Raw genomic sequence first — 25,890 nt, forward strand, 5'->3', positions numbered from 1 at the left:
TTTTAGTAATTTGAAGATATTAATATTTTCATAATAAAATTAAAGGTACCAATTTTACTGCACCAATAAATTTCAACTTATTTTGATTTTTTTGTTTGTTTCACAATTCAACTTTTAGTCAGTTTCAATCACTGTGTGATAAATCCTTTCAATCTGATAAATGTGCTTCGGGGCAGTTGTAACTCATTTATAGAAACTCTTTGTTTTGAACTGTAAATAGACCTAAATAATAGGATAATCCTTTACTAAGAACATGATTTACATTCATTCTTCACAATTAAGAGACAACAAATCCTACAATTTCATTGGTCGAGAGCACTTTGCTATATTCTAAATCAATATTAGATGGTATGATTGCCAATGAGACAACTATCCAACAGAGTTAAACGTAAGTTGTAGTACGCAATTAAAGGCCAACGTACGGCCTTCAAAATTAGAAAATTCCATACCGTATAGTCGTATATAAAAGGCCCCGACATGAAAAATGTTAAACAATTCAAAAGAGAAAACTTATGGCCTAATTTATAACAAAACAATTTCCGAAAAACAAATTTGACAGAAATGAACCAACGAAAACCACCGTGTTGAATCTGTCTTTCTATTTTTTGTAGTTTAAGTGATTTGTTTTATTTGTCTTTTGATTTTTTTTTAAGTGTTTATAATTTGTGTCGTGTTTTGTCTTGGTTCCAGAAATTTTGATATTTTTGGCGTCTCATCAGTTTTCTTTGATGGAGACTGATACAGGTGTATACGTATGAAAATAATCTGGTATTTATGCATTCGTTCAACATATTCTCTTTCTTTTTAACTCGTACATGCATGTACCTTATCTGAACTTAACTCATTTTCCAGATAAAAAAAATCGGCGGAATTTTTTAAACAGACGAATACAAATCCATAGAGTAGTTTATTCTTACAGTATATGAGAGATACAAATGACATTAAAGACTTATCGACAAAAGAGCAACGATTTTAGCATTGGCACGTTCTGTAGGTACACCGTGGCCAAAATACCGTATCGTCCTCTCCCCAACCCCTTAAATAGAATGAAATTTAAAAAAAAGTGCAATTCATTTGGTTTATCGAAAATGAAATATTTAAGATAGAACTAAGCTCTAGAGTGTCGATGTAAATTCCAATGTCTTCCAAAACCAATGTTTTGAATGAAAACCAATGTCAAGCGTAATGAGCACCATCATTTGAGAGAAGATCTTCATCTGCAGATTGGTGTGATATGATACTGATGTCTGTTCATCTCCCATTTTAATTGATTCTAAATTACATTTGACCTTTTTTGTCCGCAGTTTTACATTTTAGTCCTTTGTCAAGTTTGTAGTTTTCATTGTGATATTGATTTTTGTATAAACATTCCACTAGAGCTTTATCACATTCACAGATTCGTCTTGGACAGTTTTCATTGCGCTTGAATAAAATAGATGTGCTTTTACTTTTGACCTTTTTCGTTTGATCTGTGAAAAAAAAGATATATTTCAATAATAACATTGCATAGATGTTACATATTCTGTAATTTTGATTTGCAGACAATATTGGCGAGACATTCCAAAATTAAGTTTTATTTCCACAAAAATTGCAACAACTATAATTAAACGTTCTCTCCATGACATGGCTACAACAATGCATCTATAGGAAAATAACTAAAAGCTTGATTTAAGGTGGTACCAAACACCTTGACTAGAATTAATTTGGCTTGTTTAATTTTCATAAAATTTTGACAAAATATTTAATTTGACCCTTTGATAAAAATATAAAAATTTCAAAAGAATTGAATCACACACTTTATGGGAAAAAATTCATTGGATACATAGCATTTGGATGTAAATGTATCGGTTGCAGTCGTTATATTTCACTTTTCAGAAATACAAAAATAAACTAACCGAATAGGCAAAGAAATGATTAAAGTCATTAGATATCTGCTGGAAAATATTCATATTCGTTTTTGACAAATACTAATTTTGATCATTGAGAAGCTTAATATTTCCTTAACAAAAGAACGTGATTAAAACGTTCGGCTGATTTTTACAGAGTTATTTCCCTGTAGTGTTATGTACCACCTTAAGTCATAAATTCATGGGTACAGCATACAAATGTTTTTATAAGAATTTGATTTATATAAAGGTACAGGTACAGTTATAATTGCATGCTTTAAGTTGGGATGCAAGAACATTCAAGCAGAAATGTTGATCTGTGTGATCGGTTTAATTAAGAATTGAAAGCTTTTTTTTTTAAATTTAATAGGGGCGAAAATGTGTGTGATATTGAAAAAGTCATATCATATAACTAAAATAGAAGTTTTCACGTGACACGAAGTAATACAGAGAAGGGGTTTGATAAAGCATTTGCAACCATGACTGATATGACGGATGGCTGATAAAGAACGTTTGCCATTGGTTGTATTAAATATTAAGTATGTAATAAAGATTATTATTGCAATTATGTGCTCTTTTTAAAAAAAATATTTGGAAATATATATAATAATTGTTTAAGGCCGAATGCATACCTTTAGATGATTTTGTTCTCAGTTAATCTTTTAGTTTATTTTGTAGTTGTCATAATAAAGGTACGCCCTGTATCTCTCTTTAATTTAATATATGATGCATGTCGATATGTGGTGCAATTCGACCTTCATAAAAATTATTTAGCTAAACGAGTAAATTATCGGCTGTCTTTTGCTTGGAAGAAAAAAGAGATATAAAATCAACACAATCATGGTACGTACCAAGACAATCAACTGTTTTATCCATGATGTTCCATTTGTAGTGGTTCCATTTTGGTGAGCAGTCCGGAAGGTCTGTTGTTACTTGACCGTAGCAGTCATCATGTTGTTGACAGCATCTAAAACAGTGTTATCGTCAGAGTTTTATTGCGTTTACATTTCTTAAGGTTTTGTCTAATGAAGGAACATTTTGTAACGTTCAAGTATGGTGAAAAACTGTAAAATAATCAATTATCAAACATAAAACATGTCCGTTTTTATTTTAGATTTCTACCACCGGTAACGTAGGTGCAATATGTAAAATAGAGCTGTTAGCTTTTAAGAGCACATGCCGTTCTAACCTATTCATCTACTGGTATCATTGACAGGTTGTGTTGTTTAAGTACTTAATTTTACTCTTATTGTTCTGATTTAGTGAACCAATACGAAGAAAATATATTGAATCATTATATAAATATTGCAATTAAGCAACCTATGAATACCAAACTAAATAAGATATAGTTTACTCTAAGAATTGTGTAGATTGAATGATTTCCGTCGTCTATATTCTAAAAGGTAGTCATAATTACTATACGAATCAAATTTATACACGTCTTAACAAATGTTTGTTACGACTTATTTAAATACGTTATGTATTTGCTCATAAAATGTTGAATAGGTGGTTGGTTTTTTAAATTTGTCTGCAATTATCTTGATAAAAATTTAATTTCAATATAGTCAAAAACCGTAAACCATACTAAAATTAGTTAAATGTATCTGATGTTAAATGTTTGAAATTGGCATTTCCAATAAAAAAAAATTAATTTCATCTACCGGTATTTATAAGAAACTAATCTTAATTCTGAGGATTCTCGCCCTGAATATACATGACATATTTCAGCAAATAACAGTTACTCAGATGTTCCATAACAATACACCCTAAACTGAAGACTCAGTTACTCAAATATCCCATAACAATCAACACTTTTCTAAGAACTCAGTAACTCAAATATTCCGTGATAATCCACCATATTTTATGGACTCAGTTACTCAGATATTCCATGACAATCAACCATATTCTTTAGACTCAGTTACTCAGATATTTCATGACAATCAACCATATTACTCAGATATTCCACATCAATCAATCCTATTCTGAGAGTACAGTTACTCATATATTCTATAACAACCAACTCCATTCTGAGAACTCAGTTACTCAGTTACTCAAATATTCAAAAACAATCAACCCAATTCTGAGGACTCAGCTACTCAGATATTCTATAATACTTAACCGTATTCTGAGGACTCAGTTACTCAGATGTTCCATGACAATCTATCCTATTCTGATGACTCAATAACTCAGATATTCTATAACAATCAACCCTATTCTGAGGACTTAGTTTCTCGGATATTCCAGAACAATCAACCCTATTCTGAGGACTCAGTTATAAGTACTTAGATATTCCATAACAGTCAACCTTATTCTGAGGATTCACTTACTCAGATATTCCATAACAGTCAACCTTATTCTGAGGACTCAGCTACTCAGATATTCTATAAAAGTCAATCCTATTTCCATTCTAGGAACTAAATTACTCAGATATCCCATAACAATCTTCTCTATTTTAAGGACTCAGTCATTTGATATTCCATAACAATCTACTGTATGCTGAAGACTCAGTTACTCATATATTCCACATCTTTATTCATTATTCTCTCCTCACCTGTCATCTTTATCCACAGGGGTTCCACTACCTCCCCATCCACAGTAACATCCATATCCATTGAAGTTGAGTGGATCTCTTCCTGTGGTATCTACTATCATCTCGGCTAGCTGGAACAAATCTCGTTTCACTCTCAGCCCTGAAAGTAATCGGAAACATCATTCCTGACTCTATCATTTTGAAACAGGATTTTTATCTCTTAGTTTTTCTTTAAATGATGCATTGCTAAGAAACATGAGAGTAAGTATTAGAGAATTTATATTTCTATTCTACCTTTTTTTTGTACAAACTACTTTAAACAACCTTTTTCAATACAAGGAGAATGGAATGAATACAATTGGATAAAGAAATCGATGCTAGAACCGGCTGTTAATTCTTTGTTACTTCCAAAGAACACATTTATTCGTCTAGAAAACCACTCACGAATTGTTTTTTTTTTAACATTGTAAGCCTCTATTAAGTTGAACTTACTATAAAGAACATATGGTATAATACAAATTAGACAACTATCATCCAAATACAGAAAGGACAGAAGTTTAACATCTTCAGGTTACCATACGATGAGCAAATGGTCAAACTCCATATCTTACAATGAAATATAAAAAGCCCGGGATAAACAAATGTTAAACAATTAATCAGATAAAACCAACGTACTTAATCTAGATTAAAAACAATAAATAGAAATTAATTATGACAGACAGACAGCAACCAAGGACCACCTCTTGATTACGGATGCCTGGCTTTTGACGGACACATGTAGACTGTGACGGAGTTTACCACATTTTTAGAGTTTAACCATCTTTCTTACCTATGATAGTGGTGTAATAGTATAATAATAGAGCACACTGTACAAATATACGGCTAGACTCATCTAATCGGTACTAAGCACAAAAGACACAAATAACTGATCTAAGAGTGCTCGTAGTTACTGAAAGGTAGTACAAATTCCTAACTTCAACAAATAAATAAACCATGTTTTCAGTAACCCAAATAATTCAGTCCCTCCCATATGATCGACTCTCCCACTCAGAATGTAGTCATCGTGGAGCAGTGGAATATAACGACTTATATTCGGTATACATGTACCTCTAATGGATTCAGAAAAGACATCATAAGCAGTCTTTAAAATTAATTGACCTAGTACAATACAAAAATATCATTCTTGACAGATATATGTCTTGAATGTATAAGTGTTACTAACTGGATAGTAATAAGTTTATATCTTATAGAAGGTTATAAAAGGAATACTGCGATACTGAGATCCTTGCTATCCTTTTTTTAGTGTCTATGAAAATTATGTTAAAGGTCTATAAACCAATAAATAATTAACCTTATTTACCTTCAACTAAACCAAGAATGACTACAAACAGCGCCACCTGGACAGTCATCATAACTTTCAAAACCTATAAGTAAAAGAAACATACAGTTAGTTCAAGCACCTGTTACAACTTTAGTATGTTGTTTTTAACTGTATCTTCATTTACATGGGAATATAAAACATGGTGAATTCAAATCAATTCACATCATATGTTGCATGAAACATCCATTTTATATTAAAGATATTGGGAAGTCTCACTTAAGTCGTCTTTTTTTTTTTTTATTTTTATTTTTTTTAGAAAAGAGCAAGAATAAAATTGATTAAATAAGTGAAATTAAATGGTATTTCACTAAAAAAATTTAACACACCGAAAAAAATGAGAAATGTGGGGGAGGCGTTCCATGTCCAAAGCGCCTATGGTTTTCTGTGTTACATGTACTTGTTCAAAATACGCCATTTTAAGTACATGTACAAATGTATGAACATCAGATTGTACAATGGCATTTGAAGCTGTGCTGAGGCGAATTTTTGTACAGTTTGATTACACTTTAAAAAAAAGTTTGATATATAGAAATTATTCATTTGTTCAAAGAAGATAGCGCTAGTATATTAGTAAATACTTACAATATACATGCAGTTTTATAGAAGGAAATACACAATGTACACACGTTACAAGATTACGTTTTATTCAATCTTGCTGAAACCGTCTAATCCTATTAAATTTTGATACACGTCACAACCGAAAATTTAAGTAATCTTAAAATTGAACGTCCTGGTTTGGTCACCATTTGACGAATGTTTAAATGCACAAATAAATAAAAACAGGAACAAATATTATTTAATTAGTCACACTAACTTTTGTTTCTGAAACAATGTGTTTCCGTGTGATAACAATTAAACAACTTTAAGTATAACATGTACTAGTGAACTAACTGTTGTGTAATATAAAAATGTTATAGATCTGACGACACATGATTTGCATTTTTAATTATTAATTGACAGTAATGAAGATACATTTGCATTTTAATTAATACATTCATAAAAAGAATTTTACACACTAAGGACATCCTTTTCAACTCTAATTTGCACTTCAATTATAAATTTAACAAAAAGACTTCCGCGTAAACCGAACTCTTTTTTTTTAATATAAATTATGCTTTTGTTTAGTTAATATTGAGTACATAATATTTATACATGTAATGCAATAATACAATAAAAACATGTGCAAATAGTTGTAGCCAGAAGCTAGATATAGATTCTGTATGAATAACAGTAATGACAATTACATATTGTGTTAATATCTCGGACAGAATGATGTATGTACATTATTTTAAAAAATGGGTTGTAAGCATAGAACGTCCATACATACATGTACCTGAATTGTAAGACAGAGCATTTCATCAATTTGAAAATGATATATTCGGACATTATAATGAAAATTTTATGATCATATAGTATAGGATATTAAGATATATAACTTTTTTTCATTTTGCTCCTGTTAGAATGAAAATAGTCCTACATTTATATAAATATATGTTAGAAAGGTGGCGAAACTTACTTTTCCTATTTTTTTTTCATGTATAATTGTTTGGTTTTCATCATTTTGATTTTTTATTAACCACTTTATGATGTTACCTTCAAGATTCTTTATTGAATAAAATAAGAAATTTAACATATCAGCCTAATAACCGTTGACTGATTTATTGAAAACGCGATGAATTAAAAAGAAAAGTGTTTAACTTATTTTGGGCTTTCTTTGTGGTGGTGATATAGAGCGGGTAACTTATTTTGGGTTTTTCTTTGTGGTTGTGGTAAAGGGCGGATAACACTCCGTCTACATTGGTATTTAATGTATTAAACGAGAATAAAGTTAACTTTTTTCGTTGTTTTCTTCGGTCATTGATTTTAAGGTCAATATTTTCATAAATCTCTTTATATCAAAACATCACTACTTTTCTTATATTAAATCCATACGAATGCAAATCCATATATATTCAGGAATAAGTTGTAAAGATCTGATAAAAAACAATGTTTGCATACAGTTAAATATGACTGTGTTCATTGATCCGAATGGTAACCATTGCTTGATAATTGTGGGTTCCCGGTTTTCTTTTTAAAATATATTCAAATGGCTACTACATGAAATAAAATTGTAATAGAATAATTCAAGATTTATTTTTTTCAACAACACATTTAACATGTACTAATAAATACTTACCATTATTTTGACCTTAATCGGATTTTACATGTTTTGGTAAAGACACTTCCTGTTCAATGCTCTTATGACAACGTACAAAGAAAAACCATTCAAACGTGAACTACCTGGTCAAAGGTAAAATATGGCGAACGAAAATATGTCGTTTAAATAATATGACGAATGACGATCATACTGCAGTATTGATCAATACCTTTTGATTGATTTCATATTTACAAATACAAAGTGTACATCAAGTAAAAAAAAGGGTATTTGTAAACAAAAGAATTACTCTTATATTAATCCATTTCTCTCGGGTCAAAATCAAAAAAAATAAAACTCCATTTACCTCGTATGCATGTCGACAGACGAATACTATAAAATTTAGTGAATAAAAAAACTAAACTTTGTATAATCGCCCACGGAAATATTTGATCACCGAAGCGGAGAGACAGGACAAAAAATAGCTAAGGTACGATGTTCTACCATTCAATCCATTTCGATCGATTTGATGAGGTTAACAATTTCCAGTTCAAGGTCTTCCGTCTTCCCCGTTTTGAGAATAAAATGTGTCTTCACTTAACCACCCAGTTCAATATGAAATTATGCTTAAGGTAAAAAGTTGTAGAATTTTGAAAAAGTTTATAGGAGATTGAAATACTGTTCAATAACTATTTAAAAAAAAATACAATAAAGTATGCCATTTTAATCAAATATTCTGGATCTGTCCCAAGATACATTCTGACTACTAGTATTTTGTAATGGTATTCAGAAAAGAGTGAAATTGACGTTATTTTTAATAACAATGTAGACATTTTTCAAAAGGCAAAGTTTTACAGCTTTATGAATGAACGATAATTGAATTAAATATTTTGAGAGGTATACTTAATGTAATCATCTATATAAGGTGCTCAGTATTTTTCGTTTGAATGTATGTCTACGCATCCCATTATCATAATACACCTATATATGATATACATACAAACACTGACAAATGTTTTTTGTGCAAATACAGAAAAAGAAAACTGTTTGACTAATTAATCAAAATGTAATGTTTCCTTGTAAAAAGTAAAATAACAAAAAATAAAACGAACTCCAAGGAAAATTCAAAACGGAAAATCCATTATCAAATGGCAAAATCAAAAGCTCAAACACATCGAACGAATGGAAAACAACTGTCATATTCCTGACTTGGTACAGGCATTTCCTTATGTAGAAAATGGTGGATTTAAACTGGTTTTATAGCTAGCTAAACCTCTCACTTGTATGACAGTCGGATAGAATTACGTTATATTGACAACAATGTGTGAACAAAACAAACAGACATAAGAGAACCGAGAAAATAAATCTTAATAAAGGATTGTACAGAAAATTTAGCTATTTGTTATGTACATGTAGCAAGGAATAAATACGGTGTACTATTTTTTCTCTTTTTCTTTTCTTAAAGCTATTATCTTTCTATTTTATTCCTATGTTGGATTTAAAAAAAACACTTTCTTTTCCTTTAAAAATGGGTTTTGGAAAAGTAGGTTCCCACCAGCAACGGTACCTACCACTGGTAGTAAATGAACATGATCCTTTTTATCACAAAAACACCTCGTGCTGTTAAACTAGATCAAGTCTTACCTGTAAAATTTCATTTTATTATGCACAATATCAAAGTTAAAAAGATCTATACAATTTCACATTGTTCATGAAAATGTACTTCAAAAGAGAAGTCATCCCTTTTTAAATTTCAGTCAGATATCTTAACGGTAGACTTTTATTTTTGTATATTGAAAATGGAAAGTTTAAAAAAAAATCAACTATTTGTTTGTTATCGATAGATCGGTTTCCAGAATGTCTATACGCAAAAAAGGAGATGTATAAATGGCAATGATCCACCAGACTTCAAATGAAATGGATGTTAGCAATAAAAGGTACCCGAACGGTCTTCAACAATGAGAAAAACTCATACCGTTTAGTCGGTTATTAAAGGTCTCGACATGAAAAAAGTAAAATAATTCAAACGAGAAAACCAAAGGCCTCATTTACAAAAAAAAAAAAAACAAGTTACGTAAAACAAATATGATAGACATGAAACAACGACAACCACTCGAATGTTCTTTCCGGAAATATTTTTTATAGAAGTATTTAAATGTTTTTTTAATTAAACGTTTGAAAATTCGTCTTGACAACCAGCAATACAATAGTTGTAAGTAGTATGACGGCATGCACATTTACACCCCAGTTAATATATAATTCAAATAAAAGTTCTATACATGTATGTTCTTTAAGTCATTGCCATATGGGATTTAAATTTTAACTTCAAGCAAAGGACTATTTAAATGATTTTTTTTAATTCAAAATAGATGCTAAATATAGGATTCTATATAGAGAGACCAATCATTGTATGACATTTTCAGTTCGTGTCTTTCGTACATTGGAAAGCTGCTTAACCTGATATCGCCACTTATTATTATTCATAATAGTGATTTAGCTCATATTTACAATTCAGTTATTTGCAAAATGCTTTTTCTAGATCTTTTGAACTCAAGATCAATATTTACCTTAACAACAATAGCATGTAATTGTTACTATAAATATCAAAGGGGGTATCAAATGTATGGTTCCTCTGGAATGTGTACTAGCTTTCAGTTAAACAAAAATTAGCCAGTTCAATTTAAACGGTATGTCACATTATATTATTCAATAAATTTTAATACCAAACCAACAACTGACATTAGCAATAAACATGATAAACAAACGACAAATAATCTATCTGGAACTATTTCACTTTCGTTTTAATTTCTGTATTCCTATACTATTGGATCAGATTATATCTTTATTATTTAATGGGCACCCCACATATCTGACCTTTCAATGCACTACTCAATCACATCTTTAGGTATTTTTATTTAGTTTGTATGATGTAGCATAGATATCTACAACTTATCTCATTTTTTTACATTTATCAATATGACAAGGGAGAGGCGAAAGATACCAAAAGGACAATTAAACTCATCATTTGAAAACGGACTGACGATGCCATGTCAAAAACGAAACGACAAACAACATTACACAACAGACAGCATAGAAAACTAAAGGCGGAGCCACACGAACCCAACAAAAAACCGGGGGGGGGGGGGGGGGGGGGGTAATCTCAGGTGCTTTGGAAGGGTAGGCAGAATTTGGTCCAAAGGTGGCACCCGTCCTGTTCCTCGTGTAAGTACAAACCCAGTGATACGTCTAATTCGGTAGGTCATATTCGAAGAGGACGGGATTGCGGTTACAATAATTGGAACATACACGTCGTCTGTACCTACCACTGGTAGTAAATGAACCTGACTCGTTTTATCACCAAACCACCTCGTGCTGTTAAACTAGATCTAGTCTTACCTGTAAAATTTCATTTTATTAGGCACAATATTAAATCAAAAAGATCTATACAAGTTCACATTGTTCATGAAAATGTACTTCAAAAGAGAAGTCATCCCTTTTTAAATTTCAGTCAAACATCTTAACAAACATCTGAACGGTAGACTTTTATTTTTGTCTATCAAAAATGCAAAGTTTAAAAAAAAATCAACTATAATTTTGTTTGTTATCGATAGATCGATTTCAAAAATGTTTATATGCAAAAAAGGAGATGTATGAATGGCAATGATCCACCAGACTTCAAATGAAATGGATGTTAGAAATAAAAGGTATCCAAACGGTCTTAAACAATGAGAAAAACTCATACCGTTTAGTCGGTTATTAAAGGCCTCGACATGAAAAAAGTGAAAAAATTCAAACGAGAAAACCAAAGGCCTCATTTACAAAAAAAAAAAAACAAGTTACGTTAAACAAATATGATAGACATGAAACAACGACAACCACTAGAATGTTCTTTCCGGAAATATTTTTTATAGAAGTATTTAAATGTTTTTTAATCAAACGTTTGAAAATTCGTCTTGACAACCAGCAGTAAAATAGTTGTAAGTAGTATGACGGCATGCACATTTACACCCCAGTTCTATTATTATACTTTATAGTTTCTATTACTGAAACAAATGTAAACTGAATAGATTTATTGTTACGAATACAAATGGGGTGTGACGAGCGGGGTTTCTGGAAACCCCTGCTTCTGCATCCCGAAAACACAGTCCATTGTTATTCATACCAATAGAAATTTGGTTTTTGTGATAGCATGAACAGAAGAGATTACTAATAGTGTTAATTTCAAAGTGTTTCAAGACATATTAAAAAAAAAAATATTTCAGAAAATTCCAATAGCGAAAAAAATATTTAGCATCTATTTTGAATTAAAAAAAAATCCTTTAAATAGTCCTTTGCTTGACGTTAGAATTTTAATCCCATATGGCAATGACTTAAAGAACACACATGTATAGAACTTTTATTTAAATTAAACATTAAAAGCATAAATATATTATAGTATTCATTTGGACTTAGTCTAAATCATAAAATAAATATTAATATTTGGATTGTTGAAGACAAATGATGGCATCCAGGGGCAGATCCAGCCATTTTTAAAAGGGGAAGGGGGTTTCAACCAAGGATAAAAAGTTTGGGGGGGTTCCAACCATATGTCCCCAATCAAAAGCATTGATCGTCAAAAAGGGAGGTTCCCCCCCCCCCCCCCCCCCCCCTTGGATGGTCCTACATATGCAATCTGTATTTTTGTTTGTTAAGCGTGTCTGGTCGTCGTAGTTTCTAATCCAGACACACCTATCCCTCAGTATGTTAGAATATGAATGTTTGATTAATGATGATAAAAGAGGGGGGGGGGGCTTTTTGATAAAACCGTAGCATGTAAATTACATTTATGTTTACCTTCATTAAATTGATACAAGCAAGTACTTTGGGTTATAAATATTGCGTTATCTTCAGTCTCTTCTGCCAAATCCAAAGCCTGACTCAAAATGTCGTCCGTCTTATACCCGTCCATATTGACAACTGTATACAAGAAGCATGATGTATTTTTTTGTAATAAAAATGCACGATACGGCCAACATTGACCTGCTGGTCCATATTATCACATGCATTTTACGGGAATATGCACAACGGCAACTTTGACATTTGTAAAATCTACTCACTTGTCAATGTTCGAATGAAGATCGTCAAAGTAAGGCTACTACTTGGGTTTCATATAAAAATGTTTTTTTCTTATTAATCATGATTTGGTATTGTCAATAAAAATGCTATTCGTTCTTTTTCATTTAATATTCAATATATTTATACCTCTTTATTCCAAAAGCAATACAGCTTATAGGTATCAAGTTCAATTAATGTTACAATAAATATGTATATAGTAATCATCACATAGTACAATACAGTACTTCATTAGTATACAATTCATACAATTTAAAACAAATTTAGGCGCATGACATTAATTAATATAGTTTAACAATTTTGAAGTATGATATACACACTCAATGATTAGGAATTTTTTCGGCAATACATAAATACTTCCCAAAATTATTAAGTTCTTTTATATTACGAACAGATAACAATTGTATAAGTTTAAATACTGATGGATTTCTCCAATGATAAGGTTTAATATACTTCATACGAATATCTTTATATCCAATACATTCCAAAATAAAATGATATCCATCCTCAACAGAATTACAGTTGCACATATTACATATTCTAGCGTTTTTGTTTATATTTAAAAATCTTCCTGTTTCAATGTTCAAATTATGTGCATGTAAATGGTACTTGCTTATTCATGGTTTATATCTAAAATTCACGGGTCTACTTAGATAAAACTGCAAACCATGACTGTCATATATGTATTTGTAAAACTGACATTTAGAAGACTCCTGAAAAAATGACATCGATTCAGATATAAATCTTTCAGTAACACGCTGTTTGGAATCAGCTATACAAACATCTACATCTAAAACATTTTGTGTCAACCATACATGACTTAAACCATAATTACATAATAAATCTCTTATTTTACATAACCAATTCAATTTATTTTTACTTTTTACATTGCTAGCCTCCAGCATTTCAAATAACCATTTTTCAGAATACAATTGTCAGTTTTTTACAATTTACACCAATATTTCATCATTTTACAGTACCTATGTACATACAGTGGGACTCTTCCTAGTTCGAAATACACAATGTAATTTGTAGTACTCTTTTTTTACTTTCAAAATCCTCATTAAATAATATAAGTGAAGAACAGATATAGGGTTAAGTATCGGGTGTAACTTAGTTATACACTTCGGGATACGGCGTGTCTGGATAAGAAACACCTCCAGCCTCCGGACACACCTATTCCTCAGTGTATAACTATTACATATACAATTGTGATAATTAGATAAAAAGAAACATAATAATGTCTTTCAAAAGACAACTTCCCCTCAGGTGATCACAATGATGCAATGTTAACGGTTATCATGACAATGTGTCTTTTATACAATGATTACATTTTTATTGATGAGAAATTAAGTATTTTACAATTCTAGCACAGAAGAGTATTGCCTGTTACGTCCGAGTACGGATGAAATATACATGACTTTTTGTACCATAGGATTCTATATAGAGAGACCAGTCAGTGTATGACATTTTCAATTCGTACATTGGAAAACTGCTTAACGTGATATCGCCACTTATTATTATTCATAATAGTGATTTAGCTCATATTTACAGTTCAGTTATTTGCAAAATGCTTTTTTTTAGATCTTTTGAACTCAAGATCAATATTTACCTTAACAACAATATCATGTGATTGTTACTATAAATATCAAAGGAGGTTTAAAATGTATGGTTCCTCTGGAATGTGTACTAGCTTCAGTTAAAAAAAATTTAGCCAGTTCAATTTAAACGGTATGTCACATTATATTATTCAATAAATTTTAATACCAAACCAACAACTGAAATTAGCAATAAACATGATAAACAAACAACAAATGATCTATCTGGAACTATTTCACTTTCGTTTAAAGTTCTGTTTTCCTATACTATTGGATCAGATTATTTCATTATTATTTAGTGGGCACCCCAAATATCTGACCTATCAATGCACTACTCAATCACATCTTTAGGTATTTTTGTTAAGTTTATATGCTGTAGCATAGATATGTACAACTTATCTCTTTTTTTACATTTATCAATATGACAAGGGAGCAGCGAAAGATACCAAAAGGACATTTAAACTCATAAGTTGAAAACGAACTGACGATGCCATGTCAACAACGAAACGACAAACAACAGTACACAACACACAGCATTGAAAACTAAAGGCGGTGCCACAAGAACCCAACAAAAAACCGGGTGGTAGTTATCTCAGGTGCTTCGGAAGGGTAGGAAGAATTTGGTCCATATGTGGCACCCGTCCTATTCCTCGTGTAAGTACAAACCCAGTGATACGTCTAATTCGGTAGGTCATATTCGAAGAGGACGGGGTTGTGGTTACGATAATTGTGAAACAGATATTCCATAATAAACAACCACCTCGTGATGGCGTCCTTAAAATTCTCAGAGGTATGATTGCATCTTCACCACTTGGAAATCTTTGTCAAATATCCTTCTTGTAAGTAGCAACCCTCTACGAAGGAAAGAAATAATAGGAAATAGAAGCTCTTGAATATCGTATCAACTGGGAGGTATATACTCCATATGCAGACGACCGCCTCGGTGGTCTCGTGGTAGCGTGTTCGCCTGAAGTGCGGGAGGTCGTGGGTTCGAACCGCCGCCGGGTCGAACCGAAGACTTTAAAATTGGTATTTGCTGTTTCTCCGCTAAGCACGTGGCATAAAAGGAAAAGACTGGTTGGCTCGAAGTCAGAATAATGTGTCCGGATAAGGTGACATGCCTTCCTGCGGACTGTTACCTTGTGAACTAGCACGTTAAAAATCCGGCCCAGCGTGTCTAGTATAAAGCAGGGTTAATTTTCATTTTACATTAACATGTTATCGTCCTGAATATATATATTAATTTGCCGCTGGACATTTAGCAGCCATCAACTACCATCCATATTCAGGCTCTGCTAGAATGTTGCTACATAGAAATGGAAAGTTTACAATTGGGAAGCTGAAATCATCTCTTTTATTGTAAAGTTATGTTTTCAACCGACCTTCAATGTCAATACCAAGATATAAGTCATGTTGGTAAAATTGAAACATTTCTTGTTAAAATGAACAATATGATTTACAACATGTTTATATGACAGTAGCTCCAATCACTCTTTTGCATTTTCATGTTTAGTGAACAGTAAAAGTTTGATTACAAACCTTATTGGCATATATATAAAAAAAGTTGACATCATGATACACGTATGTTGGACTAAGTTTCATGTTGATGTTACCACAAATTCAAGGTAAATGAAAATAACATATACACTTGTACGTCCAAGCTCATTATTTCTGATGAACCTTCATCAGGAACGCTCAAACCCATACATTTAAAAGACAGTGGTGTATTCATACTGTAAACCAACTTATTTTCGCGGATACTTTATTTCGCGTTTATCCCTTCGTAGCCGACTTCGCGGCGATTTATTTTCACGATTTTCTAATTATTTTGACGTATTTATATTAGGAAGATAAAAATTCGCGACGATTTATATTCGCGTAACTTTTCAAGTCGCGAAAGTCGCGAAAATAAATCGCTCGCGAAAATAAGTTGGTTTACAGTAAGTAGAAGCGTTAGAAGCTTTATGACAAAAAGGGACATAAACAATTTAGCAAAATTCGGATCAGTTCAACTTTACCTCATTGGGTTGGAACCATTATTTCTTAAGTTTGTAATTTCTTTATTTATCTAGTGGGAGTTTTTGAAATATATGTTAAAAATCATGTCAGGACCGAAGCACTGACTACTGAGCCGATGGTGTACTTTTGGTTGCTTTATCAGCTGTCACGAAAGAAGATTACAATTTTGCATGAAATATTTCCCAATTGAAGCATACAACAATAGAAAAACAAAATTGTATTACACATTGCACAACAACATATTCAATCAAATCTGGTTAGATAAAACTTCAATCATCCTTTAACAAACAAAAAAAATATCAAAAAAGATTATCTAAATCAGTAAATAAGAAAAGATTTTTATTGGGTTTTTTTATTTAGAGGATGGATGTAGAGGATCGTCGACGTTATTTTATTGTAGGATCAGTATTTTTTGAGATTGTTCTACCACTGTTCAGAACCAGATTAGAAAATGACTACAGAAGTAAAGGGCAGGGATCTTTACAAGCTTTTCTTAGCACCCAACCAGTAATACACATACTGTTTCATCTACGACACAGAAATGCCAGCTGCTGTAAAGACAACCTCAAATGTTTCAATAAATCAAATCTTCCGCTGAATTACTGTCAGTGGGATCTGCTGTACACTGAGAATTCAAGTCAACCTGGTCACAACTGTCATTGCAAGTTCATAGCAAACCCAGTACAGCTATGTGAGCTTGATATAACATTAGCAAGTTTAATCTTATTGAACTGCTGCCATCTACAACCATCTGAAGAAAACGCTGTACGCAAATTACGTCGCTTCAAGAATAATTATCTCAGCCACAACACCGAAGGTCAAATTACCGAAACAGAGTATAAGAGCTTATGGACAGATTTGACGAGTTTTGTCCTACAGCTAGATCCAAATAAACAAGATGACCTCATCAGGATAGATAACAGACCTCTTGATGAAGGACTGTGTATGAGATACAGTACAGAATTTTTGAACATTCACAAAAAACTGAACGAGGTAAGCATTTTTCTCTCCGGATTAAAGTTGGAAAAAATTAATATTAAAATATTAGTTTTAGCTTTTTACTAAGTGGCTGTATCTTTGACCGGTTCTATATTAGTTTTTATATATTGTTGGGGGTATCCGCCGTCCGTCCGTCTGTGAATTTCAACGAAACGTTTATATATTCTGTATAACTTATTGTACTTGTGCATCTCCTATGCTCCTTTGTGATCAGAATTTCTTGCGTGTCCTTTACCAAAATATGGACTTTTCGTCAACTTTATATTAATGGGGGAACAGCCCCAAGCAATAACTGAGTTATTCTTATCCTCATAAACAGTTGATTAATTTAAAAAAAAAAAAGTTATTCATGACATTATGCCATTACCTCCTATTTTTTGTTTTAATCAGAATGATGTCTGAAGTTTTCTATACAGAACATGGACTTTGCTCTTTCATATTATGATCATTACATCCCCATCCACGAGTCCGTCTCTATGACCTGTGTTATTAAACAGGTAGAGGTAGCAGAGGGGTTTATAGAAGTAAGATTTCCTCACATTATTCTACTCTTTATTTTTTCTTTAGTATGTGTTCATGTATTCCCATAACTAAACATGTTCTTAACCTCTTATAGTTATCCAGTGGGTAATAGGAGCGGATGTATTAATTTTTTCGCTTTGTTCTCGGTGCCTCTAGTTGTGTATTTGATCCCTGTTAAAACAGTAACAAATTCCTACATCTACAAGCAGAAGACAGGATGCAAGTTGAGATATCTCTTTTTCAGGTAATTGATTCCATCTAATAATATATTCTTCAAATGCAGGCAGTCTCCTTTATAACTTATGTCAATTATTTTCAGGTTCAATGTATATAATTCAATTATCATGAATTCAAAATGGATATAAGAACTTTTCATTTTGAAGAATGAAGAAAATAAACTCCACATTATACAAACTATCAGATTCTAATGTCTTTTGGCCACTCAGGATAATATATTCACAAATGTACACCAAAATAATTTTTATTGGTACCCATATCGTTAGCAATGAATATCCAACGTAAAGAAAAAATTATTTTCATTTTGATGTTCTAACAAGGCAATTATTGTTGACAGAGTTTGTTAGTTTCCTGGAATATGTCAATTTCTATCAGTAGGTCATTTGTTTGCTTCTTAGGATACAGATAGCTTTCTTCCTCAGCAATCGAATGAAACCAATAAAAAAGTAGATTCAATCTCTCAGAGAAAGATCAAGAGTATTCTAGACACTGAGTAATGCATACATAGTAATACAAACTGAAACAACACGTATTAGATAGAAAATAGTCAAATCCATCTAATGTAAACTCTGCCTGTGGTAGAGATAAAGGATCGAAGGTTTTTTTTATTTGCTTCATGTTGTTTTAGTTGATCTTTAAGATTTTAAAACATACATTTTACAGATGGACACTCGTATGCAAGGAATTGATTCCGCTGTGCAGGTATGTCTATTGTTTTTAATATGCATATTTGAGTACAGTTTTGATCTATTTTATATTTTTCAGTGCAATTGTTTGTGTGTGAATGTTAACCTTTTTCGAAATATTTGAAGAACTTATAGTTTGTAGGTTTGTGAAAAGCAAATGTGATCCCGAAGATAGGTGAATAAAAATTATATTTCAAAACTCTTAGAAAAGAACCCTTAAAAGCATAGTTTACCTGCTACTGCTAAATGAAGAATTAACGGAAGAAATAAATAATACAAAACATGCTTTCAATCCCTGTAACGTAAAAATTTTACGATGAACGCTAAACGAAATAACGGTAGCTGAAAAGATACGCTAAACGATATGATGACAGCTAAGCAAAACGATGTACGCAAAACTATTGTCTTGAGGCATCGTTTATCGTATGCTTTAAAATAAATATACTTTTGTTCGTACATGGTTCGTTTATTATCCGTAAAAAATATGTTTGGACAACGTTTCGTTTGCGTTCTTACATCGTTCGTACATAATTAAGGCATTATTTGTTTTGTGAACTCTTACTGTCATATTCTTTGTATGCTTGTCTTAAGTTAGCAGCATGTAATTCAGTTATTGGAATTTGTTGTTCGTTTATTGTTTTTACGTAAACTAAGCTTTTGGTTTCTCGTTAAATTGTTCCATATTTTGTCATTTAGTGGACTTTTAAAACTTACTATGGTGTGGGTTTTGCTTATTGTTAACGTTAGTAGCGACAGTAGTTCACCGATGTTCAAATCTCGTAAATCGATTAGGAAGAGTCATATCAAGTAAAAAAACAGTAACAGCGGGAACTGCCTGAACTCCAAAAGGAGCGAAACCGGGTACGTCGACAAGGTTGGTGTTTCTCACATCCATTTCATTTGGTATCTGGCGGATAGTTGTATTATTGGCAATCATATCCCATCTCTTTTTTGTATTTCAAAATCATTTACACGTACTGGCCATGGGAGATATGTCCAGAAGACTTTTAAATTTCAGGAGTAAAGAAACTATTTGATTCTTTCTGAGAGTATACATAAGAGTACACTTTCTTTAATAACATCAAATATCTGAAGTAAACTTTTCCTGATTATTTCAATTGGCTATTTAACAGGAGATATTGAGTTACCACAGAAATGAAATCATTTGCCAGTACTGCAAGAAAAAGTTGATTGAACAAGGTCAGCCTTTTTACAGTAAATTATAATGACAAACATGCTTCAAAATTTGAATTTACATATTATCATTGTATAAATAAATACATTACTGACATGATCATGAATGATCCAAATCATCTCAAAATTTCAACATACTAGTAACTGCTGCATTTACATATAATTATGTTGTAAATTGAATACGAGCATAAAATGTCGAAAATGTTCCTTATGTGATAAGTAAAGTACAAAGTTTATTTCTTTTTTCATAGGCATAGATGAAAGCAATATTAGTCCCTACAAACTTGGGCAGAATATCTTTTATCCTCATCATCAGATTAATCTGAAGTCAGAATTCAGTACATTATTGCCTAGAGCGACATTAGATGTCGTTATGATGGATGACGGTAGACTTGTGCTTTGTTCGTGCTTCCAGTTCAGACTACTTATCTGTAACACAGATGGATCAGAGATAGCAGCTATACCAGTCGATGCAGATGGAAGTAGTCTTACTGCTGTCAACAACTCCACAGTGGCAGTTATTGTTAATCAACCGTTCAGTAATCCTAGAATCGAGTTGTATGACATAAACAATAAACACAAAATTGAATCCATATCACTATTTGGATTTGAGGATACTTTTGGCATGACAATGATAAATGACAATTTAGTAGTAGGTGCTGATAGGGAACTATTGATAATTGATTATCAGACAGACGAGATATTACGGAGAATAGGAACACACTGCCACCCATGGGGAATAAATGTTTCTGGTAACAGAATATTCTTCAGTGAAGAAATGGAAAACAACCTTTACTGTTACAGCTTTATCGATGACAAAATACACACATTAACACTACCATCCATCCCATATCCAATGACTACACTACAAGACGGTAGTCTGTATGTTCTTTGTGAGGATGGATCTGTACAACATGTATCATCCAATGGGAAACAGTTCAAAACTTTGAAAACAAATCAATCCCACGTTTTCAATTATCCTGGCCAGATACGATACAATTCAAAATCAGAAAAAAATGGTCACATATAGTTATCAGTTTGGAATGAAAATACTTCATGAATTATAAAATATGGAACTTGTAGTGATTTTTTCCTCCGAAATTCAAAATGGAATCATTCAATATTAGCATAAACAATGTTTTGAATAAGATCATGTCGCCGTACAACCGGACAATACACATCCTCATTAATTTTGACACGGTTGTCGAAGCAGAAGTTTGGTCCTATACCCAAGATTTCTAAAAAATAATCTAATATATGCAATAAGTTGGTAAATTATGGATGAATTTTAAACCATAATCATGCAACCCAATCAGGATTCTTCTTCACCAAAATTATCCCCCATATACCACCTAATCTGTTCAATCGTGAAAATGGAAGCAATTGTAGAGATGAAACGCTGTCAATTTAGCGCTTGGAAATCGATAAATTTATTCAAATGGCATTGTTACGACAGATATTTCAAAAGATAAATGTATCTTCTAGATATTAAGCATCATTTAATATACTTTTATGCCTTTTGTCAACATAAAATTATTGTCTGATTGACCATTTGTACTTTTTCTATAAAGAGTTTTAATTCTTAATATTAATTCCGACTATATATCAGTCTGAACAGTGATTTAGTACAGTATACTAATAGTGAATGCACTGGGTATGATTTTGTCTAAATACTTTTGAAACCAGATTAAACCCGTTTTCGTCGGACAATGGATAAAGACAGTTGTTCTCAATACGTTACGTTGGTTGATATAGTATAACGTTTGGTTTTATAAGGTTTTGTGAACTTCACCCTTTTTGAATTTATCTTTGAGTTCAGTATTTTTGTTGATAATTGTTTTCATGATTTAAATAAAATGTACATCTTATTTATAGTTTTTGTTATTGCACCATTTAAAAAAATTAGATTGTAATCATATAGTATAATTAAGAAAGGAATTGTGAGGGCTGTTTCATAAAACCATACATATGGGAAAGAGGGAAAACATTGAACTATGAGTTTGTGTTTTTGTAAAGTAAAAGTGAAAGAGACATTCTAAAATTGGCTCTTTAGATGGTAACCTAATTTGTCCCGAAACTGCACGAAGTTAATTTAGAGACCTGAAACCATTTTTGTACAATAAGCAAAGGAATGGATAAGTTGAACTAATTTCTTTACCATGACTCTCACTGTATAATTTTCTGCCTTGTATGCAACATACCATCTAATAAGTTTTAACTATCTTTCCAAGTTTCATCACTCACTGTAAGGGGTCTGATAGTAATAGAGCGAATTTTGTACATATACACAGGGGTTAATAAGTTTAACTTAGTTTTTTTGACATGACAATGACTGTATAATCCACGTAAGCGAGATACGAACAAGTAGTGGTTTATAATCAAATATCAAATTTCATTAATGAACTCCAAGGAGTTTGAAAGTTAGAGAACATAAAATATTTATGACAGACGGACAGACTAGTTGATTACTACATTGATTGCTTGTTGTTTGCTTAATGTCATGGGGCAAATGTTTCCTGCATGTACAGGAGGAGAACACATTAACAACAAGTATAGTTGTGAGTTACTGCTCACAAATAATACCTCCGTTTTAAAAATTTGGCAAACAGAAAGTTGATGAGCAATGGAACTGAAAACGTGTCCAAGGTATAGCATGCTGACAATTAATCCGGCGACACATTTCAGGAAAATCATTACAAAATTTTAATCTGCTAACGGATGATATACATGTACTATAAGATCCTATAGGTTAAAATACATAATTATCCTGTGTCCAAGCTTTGATATATCAACACTCCATTTTACTTTCTATTCTGGTAATTATTACATCAGCCAATGACATTTGGGCTTCCAGTTTTCTAAAGTGCGTATTAATTCCACAAAGCCAGAGGATCCAGTAAGTAAAACGACGCCTTTTCAAATCATTGTTTGCAAAGCTTGGACAGATGATATGTATTTAATCAGATTGTACATTTCGTATATTGGAAAGTTGCTAACCCGATAAATCCCCTTGCTATTATCAATGATAGTGATTTAACTCATGTTCAAATTGCAGTTATTTGCAAGATGTCTTACAGAAAATAACTTGTTACTCTGCTATACGACGTAAACCGCCGTGCAATTCACCGTACAATAAACAAATACTGTTTTGACAAATATCCTTTCCAAAAATTATGTTTTAAAGAGAATTTCAGACAATATGAAGTCACATTGTCATATGCTTAAAACTCATCTGGATAAATATTGAATAACAGTTAATTCCCAATTTGCGGGGCGATGGAAGACGAACGAACTATAACTTTTTATGTAATGGGTGCACAATTTGTTAGAAGAACACAAAATCTTGTCAGTGTTTGGTATTTATCTGCATATAAAATTAAAGTACCATATCTAAGAAAATCATTTCATACGCGTTTACCTTATTAAATCGATAGAAATCATTATGGTCTAAATGAAAGAAAATCTTGTAGTTGTCTTTTCTATTGGCTTCGTAGGGGACAATTTCCGGTTGCGATGATTCACATTGTTGATACACATCGGTGGTGGATGTAAGATAAGTTAGGGAAGGACAAGGTGTTTACAAAAAAAAAATTGGTGATATGGCGGAAAGGGTATTATTTCTGTAGAATGAAGGAGTGAGCAGAGTTATTATAGTGCAGTTTTAAATAGATTTCTACTCAAAATTAACTTTTTGCACAGCTTTAGATAAATAAAAATCCGTCGGAAGCAAAATGTAAAATACTTGTGGAAATAATCATTGGAAGACTAAGGCTATCTATGTGTCTTCAAGTTGACAGGCACTGGCTGAATCTGGAGTTTTTTTGGTTTATAAATGAAGTTAACTGTTTGGCTCTTTCGATTTCAAAAAAAACAAACGTGTACAATGTACGAGGATCATCTGGTTCTGAATGGCGTTTACAGAATAAAAAATAATTGTCTAATAAATAAAAATACAGAAAAACGGGCCAAAAAAAAAAGGGTAGAGTACAATATGGTGCTGAAATACAATGAAATAGACAATAACTGAAAAAAATGGAGAAAAAATGCTTACGAATACAGAATGAATATCCCATTATCCAAACCCACATGTATCAAATTAGAATTGTTATGGAATGAAATCGGTTACATTCAATTGAATGACAAAGTTGTATGGTCAAGAAAAGTTATTACACATTGAGTGCGTAGGCTAACTACGTCTTACAACGACATTAAAGCAGGATTTTCAACATGGCAGCAGGATTCCAGGGTATCATCTATGTGTCCGGAAAATCGACAACTTATACTTTATACTATAAACAACTGTCATACAAATGAGAGGTTTGCATAGCTATAAAACCAGGTTTAACCCACCATTTTCTTCAGGAAATGCCTGTATCAAGTCAGGAATATAACAGTTGTTTTTCACTCGATCCGTTGGTTGGAAACGTTTAATTTTGTCATTTGTTATGGACTTCCCTTTTTTTCAAATAACTTTGGAGTTTGATATTTTTGTTATACTTTTTTACCTAACTATCTAAACCTACCTCATATACATAACATATAAACAATGATTTTTTTTTGTCAATAAAGATTATTTTCCCTGGTAAACGAAAGATTACCCAATTTGAACTGTGATCTGCTACACATTACAAATGCATTATGTAACAGATCCTAGCATTACTTATGTTTTTTTCCGGTGGACTCTTGTTGTCTGTGGTATAGAAATATGGTCATTCCTGGGCTTTACCGTCCGGCAGTAAAACCCTTCCTTAAGTGGGTCACGTACGTTCGGAATGGGGAATAAAATGTTTAATAAAACAAAATTTGTTGAACAAAATATACAAACATTTACGGTACGTGTACATATGTCACAGTGAATTCGTGAAATTAGTTACAATTTAAATCATTGAAATAATTGGGAACTTTTTTTACAAATTCGCCGGTTTAATTCAGATAATAAGAAAAATATATAAATTCGTGTTTAATGCCAATCTAGATGCTAATCATAATCTGGGTCTGCTTTCTCAAGATTTTATTAAACACCTTGTCTCTGGGAATAAACAAACCTTAATAAAATGGATTAAAAAAATCTAACTATCAGTAGGATACAAAAAAGCTCAGCAAGTACAATTTTCATATAATTTTGTTTGTCATATTTCGGCATAGTCTGTCAACTGTAACACAAACTCGAACTGTATGTCTTCGTTAACACTAACGTACCAAAAATCAGGATAACTGAAAATTGACAAATGTCGGATTTTTCAGAAGAACGGAAGGATAGACATTTGTCAAACTATATGCCCGGCGATGTAATTGCTAGGCATACAACAACAATTACAATCAAAAAAGTTTAAGCATACCTAATTGTATCAAAGAATGTTCGTACTTTTTAATTGGTGCAATACCTTTGTTTTCGGGGTGTTAGTTACCGAAAGTATCAATAGTTAGTTTACTGCTTTAACAATGACACTTGTTATGACAAATATAATTTGTTTTGTCAATTTTAAGTTAATTTATTAATATTTGTGTTAAAAGAGGATACTCAGTCAAAAGCCAGTATAGAAGAAGGACTGACACAATATCAATGTCCTCAAAAACTTTAAGCAAAAAAGT

General features: G+C 31.9%; 2 protein-coding genes across 3 annotated transcripts; one reads left to right on the forward strand and one right to left on the reverse strand.

Annotated features, from left to right (window-relative positions):
* Positions 1-888: 888 nt before the first annotated feature.
* LOC127720202 (basic phospholipase A2 homolog 1-like) lies at positions 889-8,319 on the reverse strand. The gene is made up of 5 exons (XM_052226676.1): positions 8,299-8,319; positions 5,777-5,840; positions 4,438-4,576; positions 2,738-2,853; positions 889-1,469 (listed from the first exon to the last, which is right to left on the reverse strand). The coding sequence occupies exons 2-5, from the start codon at positions 5,826-5,828 to the stop codon at positions 1,279-1,281; spliced, it is 498 nt and encodes a 165-aa protein (XP_052082636.1). The 5' UTR covers positions 5,829-5,840; positions 8,299-8,319; the 3' UTR covers positions 889-1,278.
* Positions 8,320-10,545: 2,226 nt separating this feature from the next.
* LOC127720203 (uncharacterized) lies at positions 10,546-21,378 on the forward strand. Of its 2 annotated transcripts, none has more exons than XM_052226677.1 (5): positions 10,546-10,618; positions 17,021-17,653; positions 19,082-19,120; positions 20,238-20,304; positions 20,550-21,378. In XM_052226677.1, exons 2-5 carry the CDS (start codon positions 17,024-17,026, stop codon positions 21,326-21,328), a joined length of 1,515 nt encoding a protein of 504 aa, XP_052082637.1. In that variant the 5' UTR covers positions 10,546-10,618; positions 17,021-17,023; the 3' UTR covers positions 21,329-21,378. The 2 variants fall into 2 exon arrangements, with proteins under 2 accessions (XP_052082637.1, XP_052082638.1); XM_052226678.1 differs by lacking the exon at positions 10,546-10,618 and adding an exon at positions 14,673-14,774.
* Positions 21,379-25,890: the final 4,512 nt, after the last annotated feature.

Source organism: Mytilus californianus, unplaced genomic scaffold, assembly GCF_021869535.1.
Source record: "Mytilus californianus isolate M0D057914Y unplaced genomic scaffold, xbMytCali1.0.p SCAF_11, whole genome shotgun sequence".
NCBI lineage: Eukaryota > Metazoa > Mollusca > Bivalvia > Mytilida > Mytilidae > Mytilus > Mytilus californianus.

What these genes read in the sequence shown, in the direction of transcription:
- LOC127720202 (XM_052226676.1), bottom strand. Translation starts at nt 5,828, where the DNA reads ATGATGACTGTCCAGGTGGCGCTGTTTGTAGTCATTCTTGGTTTAGTT. An exon ending in CATTCTTGGTTTAGTTGAAG is followed by an intron (nt 4,577 to 5,776) that starts GTAAATAAGGTT and finishes GATTACTTTCAG; the next exon opens with GGCTGAGAGTGAAACGAGAT. An exon ending in TAAAACAGTTGATTGTCTTG is followed by an intron (nt 1,470 to 2,737) that starts GTACGTACCATG and finishes TTTTTTTCACAG; the next exon opens with ATCAAACGAAAAAGGTCAAA.
- LOC127720203 (XM_052226677.1), top strand. Translation starts at nt 17,024, where the DNA reads ATGGATGTAGAGGATCGTCGACGTTATTTTATTGTAGGATCAGTATTT. An exon ending in TTCACAAAAAACTGAACGAG is followed by an intron (nt 17,654 to 19,081) that starts GTAAGCATTTTT and finishes TACATTTTACAG; the next exon opens with ATGGACACTCGTATGCAAGG. An exon ending in GAATTGATTCCGCTGTGCAG is followed by an intron (nt 19,121 to 20,237) that starts GTATGTCTATTG and finishes GCTATTTAACAG; the next exon opens with GAGATATTGAGTTACCACAG.